Source organism: Castanea sativa, chromosome 5 (assembly GCF_040712315.1).
Source record: "Castanea sativa cultivar Marrone di Chiusa Pesio chromosome 5, ASM4071231v1".
Classification (NCBI taxonomy): domain Eukaryota; kingdom Viridiplantae; phylum Streptophyta; class Magnoliopsida; order Fagales; family Fagaceae; genus Castanea; species Castanea sativa.
In genome coordinates, this window is record NC_134017.1 from 62,867,991 (window position 1) to 62,882,172 (window position 14,182).

At 34.4% G+C, this 14,182-nt stretch overlaps 1 protein-coding gene across 3 annotated transcripts; it reads right to left on the reverse strand.

The window, feature by feature from the left end:
- Nucleotides 1-6,378: 6,378 nt before the first annotated feature.
- LOC142634271 (putative galactinol--sucrose galactosyltransferase 2) lies at nt 6,379-13,410 on the reverse strand. Of its 3 annotated transcripts, XM_075808565.1 has the most exons (15): nt 12,931-13,406; nt 11,950-12,194; nt 11,377-11,467; nt 11,221-11,283; nt 11,086-11,134; nt 10,866-10,957; nt 10,101-10,208; nt 9,895-10,029; nt 8,902-9,312; nt 8,133-8,274; nt 7,988-8,055; nt 7,530-7,664; nt 7,236-7,450; nt 6,993-7,081; nt 6,379-6,921 (listed from the first exon to the last, which is right to left on the reverse strand). In XM_075808565.1, the coding sequence occupies exons 1-15, from the start codon at nt 13,272-13,274 to the stop codon at nt 6,640-6,642; spliced, it is 2,469 nt and encodes an 822-aa protein (XP_075664680.1). In that variant the 5' UTR covers nt 13,275-13,406; the 3' UTR covers nt 6,379-6,639. The 3 variants fall into 3 exon arrangements, with proteins under 3 accessions (XP_075664680.1, XP_075664682.1, XP_075664681.1); XM_075808567.1 differs by lacking the exon at nt 8,902-9,312 and having other exon boundaries at nt 12,931-13,410; XM_075808566.1 differs by lacking the exon at nt 11,221-11,283 and having other exon boundaries at nt 12,931-13,405.
- Between the last annotated feature and the right edge of the window lie 772 nt (nt 13,411-14,182).

Here is a 14,182-nt window from a genome sequence, read left to right on the forward strand (position 1 = left end):
ATACAAAACTGACTTTCTAAATTTTTTCAGATTTCATTTCAGTCCTCTAACTTTACTTTTGTTCATTTCAATCCTCTAATTTACAAGTTTATTCAATTAAGGCTTTTCTATCAACTTTTGTTATATGTTGTGGTTAATTTTTCAATTTTATAAATTTTTCTTCAAATTTTTTAAATTAAAAAAATTCAATTAATGATTGAAAAATATTTTCTAGATTTTTTTTTCAAAAAATTTTAACAAAAGTTTACAGAAATGCCTTAATTGAATAAATCTGAAACTTAGAGGACTGGAATGAACAAAAGCAAAGTTAGAGGACTGAAATAAAATTTGAAGAATGTTAGAGGGTCAATTTTGCATTTTTGCCTAAATAAAACAATTCTTTCTGTCGCGTATCCACCATTAATGCAGCCTTAAATGCTTCAATTGTAAATTCTAGTATTCAGCGAAAGGTTACACACCTATTCTATGGGTTAAGTCAACCCTATTCCATGAGTACCGATAGGCAACATAGGGGAAGAAACACTACACATGGGAATTAACAATACAAAAATTTTGTTAGAAATTATACCTTTTCTTTTGTCGGGATCAGGATTAAGAAGGAAAAAATCTTTCGATTTATCACTTCTAACCCCCTTTTTTTTTACTATTTGGGAGTTAACTTTTTTTTTTTTTTTAGAGTCCGGCCCACAAGGTCTTAATATAAAATATGAATCATAGTTATAATAGTTTGTAATCTATTTCCTATATTCCGCGCTATCCGGATACTAGAATGAATATCCAACGAGTTCCATTCTTTTTAATTTTAACCATGACTTACATAACATTCTTTTAATTATTATTTTTTCCCTTTTAGAAAGAAGTATGTGAACTCTCATTAAGATTAAAAGGCCAAATCGGCCGTACTTACATCTATGAATTTTTGTGTAACATTTTCCGTTTACACTAATTTGAAGTTTAGGAGTGTGCTTGGAAAAGTTAAAAGATTTTCCTTTAGTTTTTTGTCTCAACTTTTTACAAATAGTTAAACTTTTTTTACACATTTAATATAAAAGTTATTAAAAATTATACTTTTTTTAATAAATACTATTCAAATAAACTATCATAGACTACGGAGACCAATGTCCATCATAGGAATCACTTGACTTCATACAATTTCTTATTTCTCACATGTATCTAAATGCTTGTTGTTGATGTTCACTTTTGACAAAAAGCCCAACAACAAAAGAAGCCCAACAATATAGAAAATGTGAGAAAGGAAAAATAGTAAAGGAATGAGGAAACGAGCCCGGTAGGCTGAAATGGTAGGATTGATGGTTGGAAAGCCCATAAGAATAAAAGAAATGTAAAGAATGAGTAAATGGGCCGAGGAAGCCCAAAGAATGAGATAGTAAGTCCATGAGAATAATAAAAGGTAAAGAAAAAGTAAATGGGCGGGGGAAGCCTGAAAAATGAATTAGTAAACTCATTGGGTTATATTAAACGCTAATAAGCCCGAAAAGTAATAAGAGGTAAAGATGTGATAATTAGGTCAAGGAAGCCCAAGGAATGAGATAGTAAGCTCATGGGAATAATAAGAGGTAAAGAGAGTAAATGGGCGGGAGAAGCCCGGAAAATGAATTAGTAAACTCATTGGGTTAAATTAAAGGCCAATAAGCCCGAAAAGTAATAAGAGGTAAAGATGTGATAATTGGGCTGAAGAAGCCTAAAGAATCTAGCAAAAGCCCATGAGAGTGAAAGAGGTAAAGAAGAAGTAAATGAGCTGAGAAAGCTTGAGGAATGAAGTAATGAGATGGGTTGGCACAATAGGATTGTTGGCCAACAAAGCCCAAAAGAGGCAAAGATATGGAAAGTGGACCAAGGAAGCTTGGAACAAAAGATTGATGAAGAAGTGGGTTGGCACGGCAGAAACATTAGCCCACAAGTTCATGGGGTAACACGAAGTAAAAGGGAAGGTAAAGCTATAGTAGGCACGATAAAGTGATATGGTAGGACTAATAACCAAGAGGCCCATAGATTCAAGAAAGGAAACACATGAGCTCGGCAGAAAGATGAGGGCCTTTGCCTAAACAACGCCCAGTCCAAGAAGGGGTAAAAGGCAGGGAACATGAGCCCAAAAACCCACACATCCTTCACGCCACAAAAGATAAACACTAGCCAGTATGTATTGAAGGAAAAATTCTGGTTTTGTATCTTATACAAAACACATAGAGGAAGCAACAAATAATGATCTATTTCATTCATGATTGATAACGTGCATTATGTAAATTTCAGAATTTAAGAACAAGATGACGTACCTTGGTGTGGAGAAATTCAAAACAAAGATTAGAAGCACTTGGGAACACTTTTAATCTTCACTCCAATTCTACTTTACGCCCAAGATGTGTGGTCTCTCAATTAGTTTTTAAGGGAGAATGAAAGTGTGTCTCACACTCTCTCACACACCGTTTCTTATTTCACTTATAAAAATTCTGTATGTTTCTCCCTTTATAACTAACTGGTTATCTAATTGGGTTGGTCTATTGGGTATTTTCAATTGGGCTTTAGTGTGTGGCTTAGAGTGGGACCAAAAGGGACTAATAAGACACTAGCTCCAATGGGCCTTGAGCTTTTCCGTCAACTCTTGACAAGTCCAAAGTTACCATTAATTATATTTAATACCACTATATAAATATAATTGCACTCTAGGCCTTATTAATAAATTATATCCAAAGACTTTATTATACATGCAACCCTTTCATAAAATATTCGTAGTAACACAAAATCATATATGTAGACTGCCACTTTGTAAATTACTACATCTTATCCTTGAGTACCCGATTTAATCCTTTAAAGTTATTTATTATATATTTATGAAATCCAATTTCATAAATATATACTTTAGTAATTTCTTACTAAAGTGGTTAGGCCTAACTCTCTGAATAACTGAACCCATTAAACTTATCTCAAGAGAATATTTTATATCTCTATCAAGAGATTATGAATTCCATCTTGAGAATATATGTTCCATCAACACTAAATGTGGCTGCCCAACATACTGAGGTTTTGACCGTCACTTTAGATCTCATTCCTGATATATCAAAGCAACCTACACCTCATGATCAGGTCCATTATTCTCTCAGGATTAAGAGTTCATGCAAATAGAAGTCGTGAGATTTATTATTCATTTGACAGTCGTTAGGAGAATAATATATCTCACAACGGTCCTATTCAATATGTCTTAACTCTTAAAACATATCAACTAGAAGTCTCCACTTCCATGATCAAGACAAATCATCTTAATTGATACGTTATAGTATTCGCAGATGAAATGTCCAATTTTATCACCGACTACGAACTATAAATTCTGAGTTTACAAAGTACTTGTGATTTACATCTTCTATGACTTTTCACATAAATCACATACAATGCATCTCATGGACTATATGATAATATCCCATATTCATGTTACCATTATTTTAGATAATAATAAAATAACTTTATCAATCACAATATTAAGTCATACATCATGTCATACATAATGTCATACATAATATCATACATAGCATCATACAATAGGATTTAAGGGCACTAATCCTAACATGTACAGCATAATCAAAAACGGCAGAATAAAAAATATGGAGGTAGTAAAAATGGTGTGAAGGCCAAAAAGAAACAAATTCAAGTGGAGTGGAGCATGCACAAAAGGGCCAGGGTACCACCTACTTGTACCTAGCCAATACATGGGAGATGGGCCATGGGTTAAGAGTTTTAGAGGGTGTGGTCTGGTGGTGGGGAGAAAGAGGGGGTCTATTTTGGGGTTCTCGATCAATTTTTTTTGGGGAGAAATGTCCTATTGGGATGGCATCTCACCTAAAAGAAGTAAATATGGGTTGGGACCACTTGATGCATGTTATAGAGGTAGGTAATGAAGAGGCTTAATCTTTATCCAAATGAGGGTAATGAAAAACAAAGAGAGGTAAGAAGCAAGATAAGCAATTTTGTCTAGGAATGGGAGTGGTGCAACCAACAAATTTAGAGCAATGGTAGTGGCTGAGCAATCGGTAGACCAGTGGGTAGCCTTAAGGACACCCATAAGGAGTCAAAACTAGTTGAGGGGTAAAAATGGTAAGTCTCATCATGGTAGATAGTATAAAAAAGTGGTAGCTGCAAACAGTAAAAGGGGGACGGAAGAGGTGAAAGGAAGAGGGGGTGGAGAAAGAAAGAAAAGAGAGAAAATAAAAGAACATACAAAAATCAAAGAGACACAAGTGGTAGGAATAGAGGCATGCATCAATAGATTACCTTTTTTCTCTCCCTCTTAATAGGCCTACTTTCTGAAAGATTGAGGATTGAAGCTTAAACCATTTAGGTTATTTTTCCAATGTGTGTAACTTTTATGGTAGAAGCTTTCCTTAAGGTTAGTCACGTTGGGGATTGGTTCCCTTCTTGGACCCACTTCTACTGAGAAGCTAAGCCTGCTTTTTCTGGCAGAATACTGTATTCATGATTTTTAAACTCGGACCGGCTTGGTTAACCATGAACTGGTTATGAAACTGATTTTTTATATGCAAGAACCGAACTTTTAGTAGATCTGAGGGAACCGTATGAATTGAGGCTCAACTCGAAAAACCGGCCGAACCATGGGCCAGTACAACTAGGTCAATTAATTGTATTTAATTTGAAAAAATTTGATAAAGGCATTGCTAAGTGTTGAACCTAAGACCTCCCCCTCTTTTAAGCATTATGGCTGACACCGTGACCAATAGACCAGGTAAGCTCGATGTGAGATAATATGAAGTATTATTAAATTTATATTAGATTTACATGATTTATAATTTCCAAACTTCCATATCACCTCTATCTCAATGTATTAAATATTACTAAATTTGTTTTCACTGCTAAATTAACTTGTGATTTAAAAATAATACCTTTGCATAGGAATCTACTACATATGAATTTATTTTAAAAGTGGTTTATATTTAATAAATAATTTCTACTTGAAGGATTATTATACAATATTTATTCATGCTTATTTATGTTATATTATATTCTATTAACCTTATAATGTACTATTTTATGTCAACCTTATAATATCATGAAAATTTAATTGAAAGTTTGGTCCATTTTTTTAGATATTTTAGTCGATTTTTCTAATATTTACAAATTTAATACCTTTATTTTATTTAAATTAATTATGACATCATCACGGTTCGACCTCGGTTGAACCTCGGTCTAACCTTAAAAACCTTGAACCTCTCCCTTTACCGGTTCTTTGAACGGTTCAAGTCTAAAAACCATGACTTTATTTCTGCTATAACATCTGTAACATTTGTGTTGGGATGTCTCAACTTGTGCACAAATTAGCCTAAGGTGAATTTCATTTGGCCAACCTCAATTGTCTTACCTCAGACCCATGGGTTGCAGTGCAACAGGAAAGACCAAAGCCCAACAACACAAAAAAACCCACCACACTTATCAAAAAAAATAAAAAAGCTTATCAAAAAACTAATCTTTCATGTTTTTTCGTATGTGATTTAAAAATTATCCCATGAATAATGGAGGAATATGTCTATGCTACCTTTTCTTCCGCATAAAATATTGTCAAGTTACATATTGTCAAATTACTAAAACAAGATATTAATTATTCTTTTGGTGAAAAAAAAAATATATATATATATATATATTTTTTTTTAGTAACGGATCTTGAATCCCCTTCTTTTATGTGCTTAAAAGGGAGAAGGTGCTCATTGAACTAGAGCATATTGGTAGATGTAATTATTAATCTAAAGCTTTTTTTTTTTTTTTTTCAAAATGCTTTTTCCACCTAAACTTTCATTTCATTATGGCTTCAAATTTGAAAAAAAGAACATGCCACTTTTAAAAAAATATATATATATATAAATAGAACAAGCCACATGATTGTTCACTTGATGTAATCATCAATTGTCATTTTTTAATATATTTCACTTAATGAGAAGTTACAAGAATTATTTTGTATGGGTCTAGAGCATCCTCAAAATAAAGGTTATAACTGCACTTGAGCATATTGGAAAACACAACTTCCATTTTGAGAGTCATTTGTTAATAAATAATAAAGAAAATTGAGGAAAATTTCCACACCCCAAGTACACACCATTAGAACAAGAACAACATATCATATAGTACACAAAGCTTAATGCCTGACATTAGACGACACGGTTTAACTAGCAATAATAAATATATAAATAAGCCAAAAAAAAAAATGCAAAACAGCAACAGTTTTTACTCCTCAAGGTGGATGTCTAAACCATTTCTTTAAAAACAAAATGATTGCACATGACTTGGCAAAAAAGAACAAAAAATTATTGAACACAGAAACAAAAATCTGTCACCATCCACCATTTTGTAACATGTCTCATGTGCAAGTAAATTCTATTCTTTCTTTATTTGCTGGCTAACAATTAGAACAACACCACATCAAACTTTTCTAGTACTTCTTTCTTTAATGCTCATCAACCCAGAAACAAAAATCTGTCACCATTTTCTCAAATGTTGCAGAAAAAAACTTGTAGTTCAAGAATTACATTTTCGTTTATTGATTATTTCTCTCTTTTGTTTAATATAAATTTTTGAGAATAGTAAATAATACTGAAGTGAGAGTCTGGCTAAAAAAATAAGGCCTCAATAACATATAGCAATGTCCCAAGAACTGGTTCTGTCAGGAACTATTAATGTCAAAAGATTGTCTTCATCTCTGAAGTCAAATTCCTCAATCTTTGAGTTTATCAAGCATGACTTTGGCTTTGTGCTGGAATACGCTCCAAAATTACCTGATCCTCTCCCCTTGACATGTATTTTACAACTAGAAGAATCACTAAAGAAGTCAATTGCTTCAATGGCTCCACCAGAATTGTACATATTTATCAATCCAATTGGTGCAAACTGAATCTTTTTATTGTAGACCTGCACAAAACCCAAAAGGAATTCATATTTCATAACTTATAAATAATGATGAGCCAGTAAAAGAAGCTAACCTTAATAGGAGTTACAGTGAAGACATCACATTGCAGAACTTTCAATGTGACATCAAACTTTTCTTCCTTTGATAATCGCAGCAAAGACCCTGAAATTGTGACAGATGTATAGGAAATAGACAGACTGATGAGAACTTGTTCTATCCCTATATGTACACAGTGTGTTTGTTAATTCCTATCTAAGAAAACTAAGAACGGTATGAGTTGTATGTACAAAAATGTTGTGTGGAAAAATGAAAGAACCTGTGCTGGAGGAAAATACTGCACAATCTCCAGTCCAAAAATTCCCAGAGACCTCTTCAAAATACTCTATATCTGTAGGAGAGACCTTGACAGATAACTCAGAGCTAAGATCTTCTTGAGCATTACTTTTTGAGCAGGGCCAGGTTCCTGCTCCTTGGCAGTTGAATACGCCTAAAACTCCGGTGCATTTGTTTAAATTCCAAATCTTCAGAAGACTAATCAGAATTCACACAAGCTGGTCAGGAGGAATGATATATTATCAAATATTGTACAACTTAAGTAAAAGGTATATACCTTTTCCCGTCCATAACTGGGTCATTGAATAAACAATCACGTGTTGGCCTACCAGGGTATTTAGCTCTGAGCACCAACCCATTAGGAAGTACCAGCCTTTTGAGTACCTTGAAATCATGCTGACCAGGTTTGTCACTGTTATCAAATTTCAAATGTAGTAAATTAGTTGTTGCAAAACCATTTCAAAGGAAGAGCACAGATAAAAATACACTTCACCCCAATAATACATGCATCAATACAATGTAAAGAGACATACATATTACATATATAAACAACAGAGTAGGGTCTGACTGTGGGTTTCTCTTTGAGCATTATATGTAGTGATTGGCTAGAAGTGACATTCATAAATACTTTACAATAAGAAGTAGGGAAAAAGGAGGGTGGGAGGTGGTTGTGCTCATATAGAGGTGCCTTGTATATTTCACAAGCATCTGAATCTCCATGGTAATCTTTCTTACCTAACATAGACTCCGCAACCTCCCACAGCCCTAGCAACTGCATGGAACTCGGCTGCATCATGTTTGCTCTGATAGTTGGAAGATAAAGTTGTTAAAAACTGGATAATAAAGCAGTAGATAAAATGATGAGAAGGCTAGGCCATACATAGAACATGTCCCAATCTGGGACAACAACTTCACCAAGAAAAATACTGTTGAAAGCCACAGCAGCTATGTGTAGTGTCTGTGTGGTTGGGTTGCTTGGGTAGTAATCATCGGATGCTCTTGTAATAGCACTTCTTTTTGAACTACATTAGCAAATGCGGGGAAGAAATTATGTTGTATGCAGAAATATTGGCATATAAAATAATCTGCTAAAGTAGCTTTCATAAGATGGCATAATATTTATAAAGAAGTGATATGCCAAGATGACTGAAAGGTTCACTTAGTCCCATTGGAACATAAATTACATTATATTGGTTAAGATACCTACCACTTAGATGAAATTCAAGGTGTCACATGTGCAGATACTTGAGGAAATCTTACCAAAACCATTTCAGGTTTTGTTGCGCACTTGTAATGATTGATATCCCATTATTTAATTGTCAATGCTGGAAAAATATCTCCCAATGCAAAGTTTCATTGGCTCATATGATTGTAGTAATCTTCTCTCAAGTCTTAAATTGCTTTATACATATAGTCTCCTAAATTTTATGGAGGTGTGTTACTTGTTAGATTGCTAAAACAATTCAATTGAAAAAGCTAGAGGAGAAATTTCAAACAGGCCTATTAAATGATTTGCATAGTCACTTTTATTTGGTCCATGCATTTTGAAATTCATGAAATTTAATGTGCACGAGAAATTTTCAGACTGCATCTTTGGTTCGCTTAAAAAATAAAATTTGGCAGGACATTGTAGTGAAATAGTTATATACTGGTAAATGGAGTCCGTGCTCTGACCCATGCAGCAGATAATGCTGTTGTCTTGGAAGTTGGCGGCTATAGACTTCTCAAGTGCTTGTTGGAAACGTCTGGTAAGAGAAACTCGACCTCCTAAACCAATTGAAATAGTTTCCAGTATGTTCTGAACATCAACCTTAACTCCATCCACATCCTGTGAAACAAGATATTTGTGTAGATCATCATAAAACTGAGATATCTTATCAGGATCTATTGTACCAACGCCATACTTCTCCATAGCATCCATAGATACATCCCTCATGTTTGCCAAATTCCCTGGCGACTGTACTGGGTATCTTAATTTTGGATTATACTTTTTGGTTCCTAGTGCATTTGGTTGAAGCCCTCCCCAGTATCCCATCAGGGCATGCCATACATATACATACCTGATAATTTCAAGAAAGATAAAGAAAATGAAATGTCCAGAACTAAAAAAAAATTTATAGAAGAAATTACGATACTTGTAAGGAAGGCAATCAAATATGGAGACCACGCTAGTAGTTTTTGTTAAATTACTGATCAAATATGGAGACCATGCTGGTAGTTTTTGTTAAATTACTGATTGTCCCAAAAGCTTAAACTATTAGGAAATGGTGAGTTTAATCACTCAACCATAATTCTAACGCTCCCTCTTACTTGTGGGTCTAAACTTGCCCTTAGTAAGTGGAGGCCCAACAAGTGGGAATTTAACATTTTAAATGGGAGGTAGAACAAAGATAGGGATCGAACTCAAGATCTTCTGCTCTGATACCATGTTAAATTACCGATTGTCCCAAAAGCTTAAGCTATTAGAAAATAGTGAGTTTAATCACTTAACCATAATTCTAACAATTTTACACCTGGTATGTGTAGACTGTAAATGGAGTTGAGGATGAGCTACTCTTCAACAACCTTATTCTACAATCTTACTTACTGAAGATTTCCATCATAATTAAAAAGGGGGGAAAAATTCAGTCTTGGAACCTTACCTAAGGCCAAAAGTTCTCTTAATATCTGTAACAAAATCCTTTAGACTGCTTGGTGCCTGCGCCTCACTTTGAGGCTCATTTTCTGTTCTCCGAAACTTATTATTTTCTTCAATGCTGAGTAATCTGCCACCATGCCTGCAATTTCAAGCAATACAGAAAGTAAATATGCACTCTGTCATGCACAAGAGAATAATGAGCAAACTTACTGTGACCCTTCAACAAATGGCTCCCCTTCTTTTTGGAATTCATTAATTGTATCTTGCCAACCATCATCTATAATCAAAAACCTTGCTGGAGTGCCTCCCTGGGATAAACTGGGAGATACAGATATAAAATTAAATAAAAATAGTTTCCAAACAACCCACAGAGGTAAGTGGAAAAGAAAAAAGAAAACATGAAACAGCTAATCCAAAAAAGTACTTCTTAAGGGCAAAACAAGCTTCCACGCAAACTCATAGAAGCAACTTTTGATATATGGAGAAATAAGTGAATCATGGACTGCAATGCCAATGCGAGAATTAGATATCATGTTCTTCCTTATATTTGTGTGGCAAACAAAGATGATATATAATACGCATCTCACTTAAGAGATATGTGAATACATTAGGAGCAACATCCTTATGATAGCATATCAGTAGTTTCCTTTTGTAGGGCGCAAAACCATCCAAAATGCTTATCGTAGTTGATTTTTCCATTCAACCTTACATATATGGGAATATTTAAATCCTACACAGTATCCCCAAAAATGGTGATTAAGTTATTTAGAGTTCAATTTCATCCCCCTCAAAATTTTTCATCATAACTCAATTCCTCACCAATAGGCATATGTCAAGTCTTGGTTAACATCCCTGACTATGTAAGTGAACAATCCTGACATACATAATGAAAGAACTTGTAATAAAGAGCTTTGTTTTGCATATCATTGTAAATCCCTGAATATAAAGAGAGAATGTATGAGAAACTGAACTAACCTTTTAAGGCCATCTTTGATTCCTTGAGGATGAACTTCCATGTAGAAGGCGTCCCAGGTACACCAACCAAACCAGTCTAACATTCCAGGCAACTGCATCATAAAATCATACCAAAGAAACAAAAGTTACAGAGGTCTCTACTTTCCTTCTTTTGTTTCTTGCAAGCACAAGTTGACTAAAATTACTTGGTCTGCTACACAAAATTGGTTGGCTGACTTGCCTGTTTGGTTTCCCTAAGTGAAAAAGTTCCAAACTGCTGCTCCAAAATCCTGCATATGGTTGGAAGTGCATATGAGAAAAGTGATGATAAATAGATTACCAGCTACTAACGACAATATGCAAGCTTAGATTTCACAATCTCATATGGTTTATGTCCTCTGTCTGCTGCTTGAATTCACAAAAGTCAGGAGCTGCCATGCTACAAAGCTAACATTATAAGTGCCATAATCCTAAGTAATTTCAGAAATTTACTTAACTTGAAACCTAAAGCTTTCTTGGAGGGCTAACCTACTTCATAGATTCCTTGATCAAATCAAATGGATGGTTTCCATAATTCACAAAAACTGCTTTTAGGGATTCTGATGTAACTATTTCCGGGTCACCTGTCAAAATACATAGAACGTTGAATCATTAAAATAATAGAATATGAGAAACTTGAGAAGACAATTGGTGAGTAGGAACAAATTGGTTTTCTTTTTTTCCTTTGTCTCCTCTTAGAAGGGACAAAATGTTCATCCTTATCAACCTTCAGATATAATATACCCGTGGCTGCATATTGTTTTTATTCAAACCCAACTCAGTGCAAAGCCTTAACCTAGCTCACTGAATTGGATGGTCCTATAAAATAATCTATTGGTTTTTTGGTGCATTATACATAGTAAGATTAGTGCGACTGATATGTCAGACTTATCCAGTAGCATCATATTCTCTAATAAATTTTCTCAGTAAGTTTATTTAATATTATATAGCACAACGAGTGCTGGACAGCGTGAAAAAATTTACCTCAGATTTCCATTATGCTTCATATCAATAACCAATGTTATACAAATTAAAAAAGGGAATAAGCAGAACTTTGAAATCTTACCACTTTCAACACAGAACTGGAGCTCATTTGATGGGTTCCCCTGCAAGCTACTTCTAAATTCACCATCTAGCACAGGCAAGAAAATGATATAAGAAGTTGCTTTGTTTTTTGCATCAAGTTCTGCTCCTTCCCTTGCTTCCAGGAGCAACATCTGAGTTTCAATAGGAATGTCACTGCCTGAATTCCCCATTCGAGGTATCATCCACCATATTTTAAATCTAAATATACACAATAACCTCACATCCCTGCATCAAGAAGATATCATTAGGAATTAATTCTAATGGGATCTTCAACGGACATGATTGAATGCGAGATAGAAGACATTTCCGTGGGCAAACACAGTATAATATTTAGTGAACCCTTGCTGATATCATTAATGATTAAACAGAGGATTAAGAAATGAATCAGTTAAAGCTTGAGACACAAATTAAAGACCGATTTCAAAACTAAGAATACACTAAGAGCATCAAAAGACTAATTATCCAATTGTATGCCATAAAGCTGTGTTTTGGTGACCACAATTATCAACAGATGTGAAAGATGGAACACCAGAATGAAAAATAAATAAAACTAACTTCGATCTCTTTATTTTGATAGACACAAAGGATTGAAATCAATGGCGTTTTTTGGTGTAAGTGGGATTCAAACCCAGGTCACTTATTTGACTATAAGAGTAGAATTATTTTGCAGTATCCAGACTAATACCAATCCAACCCATTTCATGAATAAAATGTGATCAATTAACCCACCAACAAAACTACTTAACGGGTCAAGGTAACTGCAATGCACAACTAACTTTGATGTTTAGAACGAAAATAATGTCTCCCTTTGATTTGATTGAATAATAAAAATAAGCACATACTAGAATACAACATTATATTTTCCAAATGGGTGAAAATAGATACAGCAAAACAATCCGATTGTAAAGTTCAAAAGCTACAAATAAAAATATAAATAAAAGGAAATGAAGAACATGCTTACTCGATGACTCCAAGCTTGAAAACAAGTCGGGAACTAGCATCACCAGTGGAAGTGGCACCAACAAATGCTGATGAATCCGTCAATGGCGTGATAACCACATTGTCAGGCACACCCGTCAATGCTTCCTCACCATTGATACTAAGAGTACCATCTTTAAGGACAGGTTTTGTATTGAGAAACATGGACTGTCTACATGTCTGAAGCTGACCAAGGCGGCGACCGCCACGGCCATGATAGAGAACCCTTTGGTTTGAAGGTAGTAAGAAGGAGGAGAATGGAGAGTTGAGCTGTAGAAACCCCGTAGTCGTAGGTGGAGAAAACATGGTGTTGGTGTTTGCTAGCATAGCAAATAGCTCTAGCAAGCAGTGTTTGATATGTGAATTCGACCGTTATAAGGAAACCATAATAACATGTGGAGGAGGAACTGTGGAAGTATATGTGGATGTGGGTTGGTTCCAAGTTGATGGGGGTGATGAGGTTAGCCTTTAAGCCTTTGCTTACTGACCACATTTTGAAATTTGGTAGTGACCTTTTCTCGTTTTGTCATTTGCATTCTTGTATTGATCGATTCAAACCATGATAATGAGATATATCATACTTTATTCAATTGGACACGATTATTTATCAAATGAGTCTTTTAGTTTTAACTTTTAAAACCCCCTAGCCCCTTCTAACCCATAGTTCCTTAACCTTGAACCAATTAGCTTTTTAACTTTGTTTAAGGTCCAATTAGGGATGACTATGGGGCAGGGTTTGGATCAAGTATACCTGACCCAAAATCTTTACATGCGGATGTCTAGACTTCAAATCCCAATTATTACTTGTACTTGATTCTTGCTCGAAATTTTTGCATGCGGGTACCCAGTCTTCTTTTTTAATTAATTAATTTAATGTTAAAACATGATTTTGCATATAAACCTTTTTAAACTAAAAACCTAATCTTTTCAACTTCTTCTTTAAAAAAGAAAAAAGAAAAAAAAAAGAAGATGTATGGATTCAAAATCTTGTTTGCTAGACCTCACAAGAGCAAGTCCATCTATTTCATATAAAAAAGATGATGAAAAGTTGATTCCTTTTTGTTTGTTTTTTTTATTTTTTCCAAAAAGTAGTTTCAGTTATCTTTTTGCCTCTCGAATCCATAATAAACCATATTTGATCGGAATAAGCAAACCTCGCTCTTAAAATCTTAACACCTGCAAAGAAGTCTGCTTTGACAGTGCTCCTTGTTGATAACTCTTTATCATTAGACCAA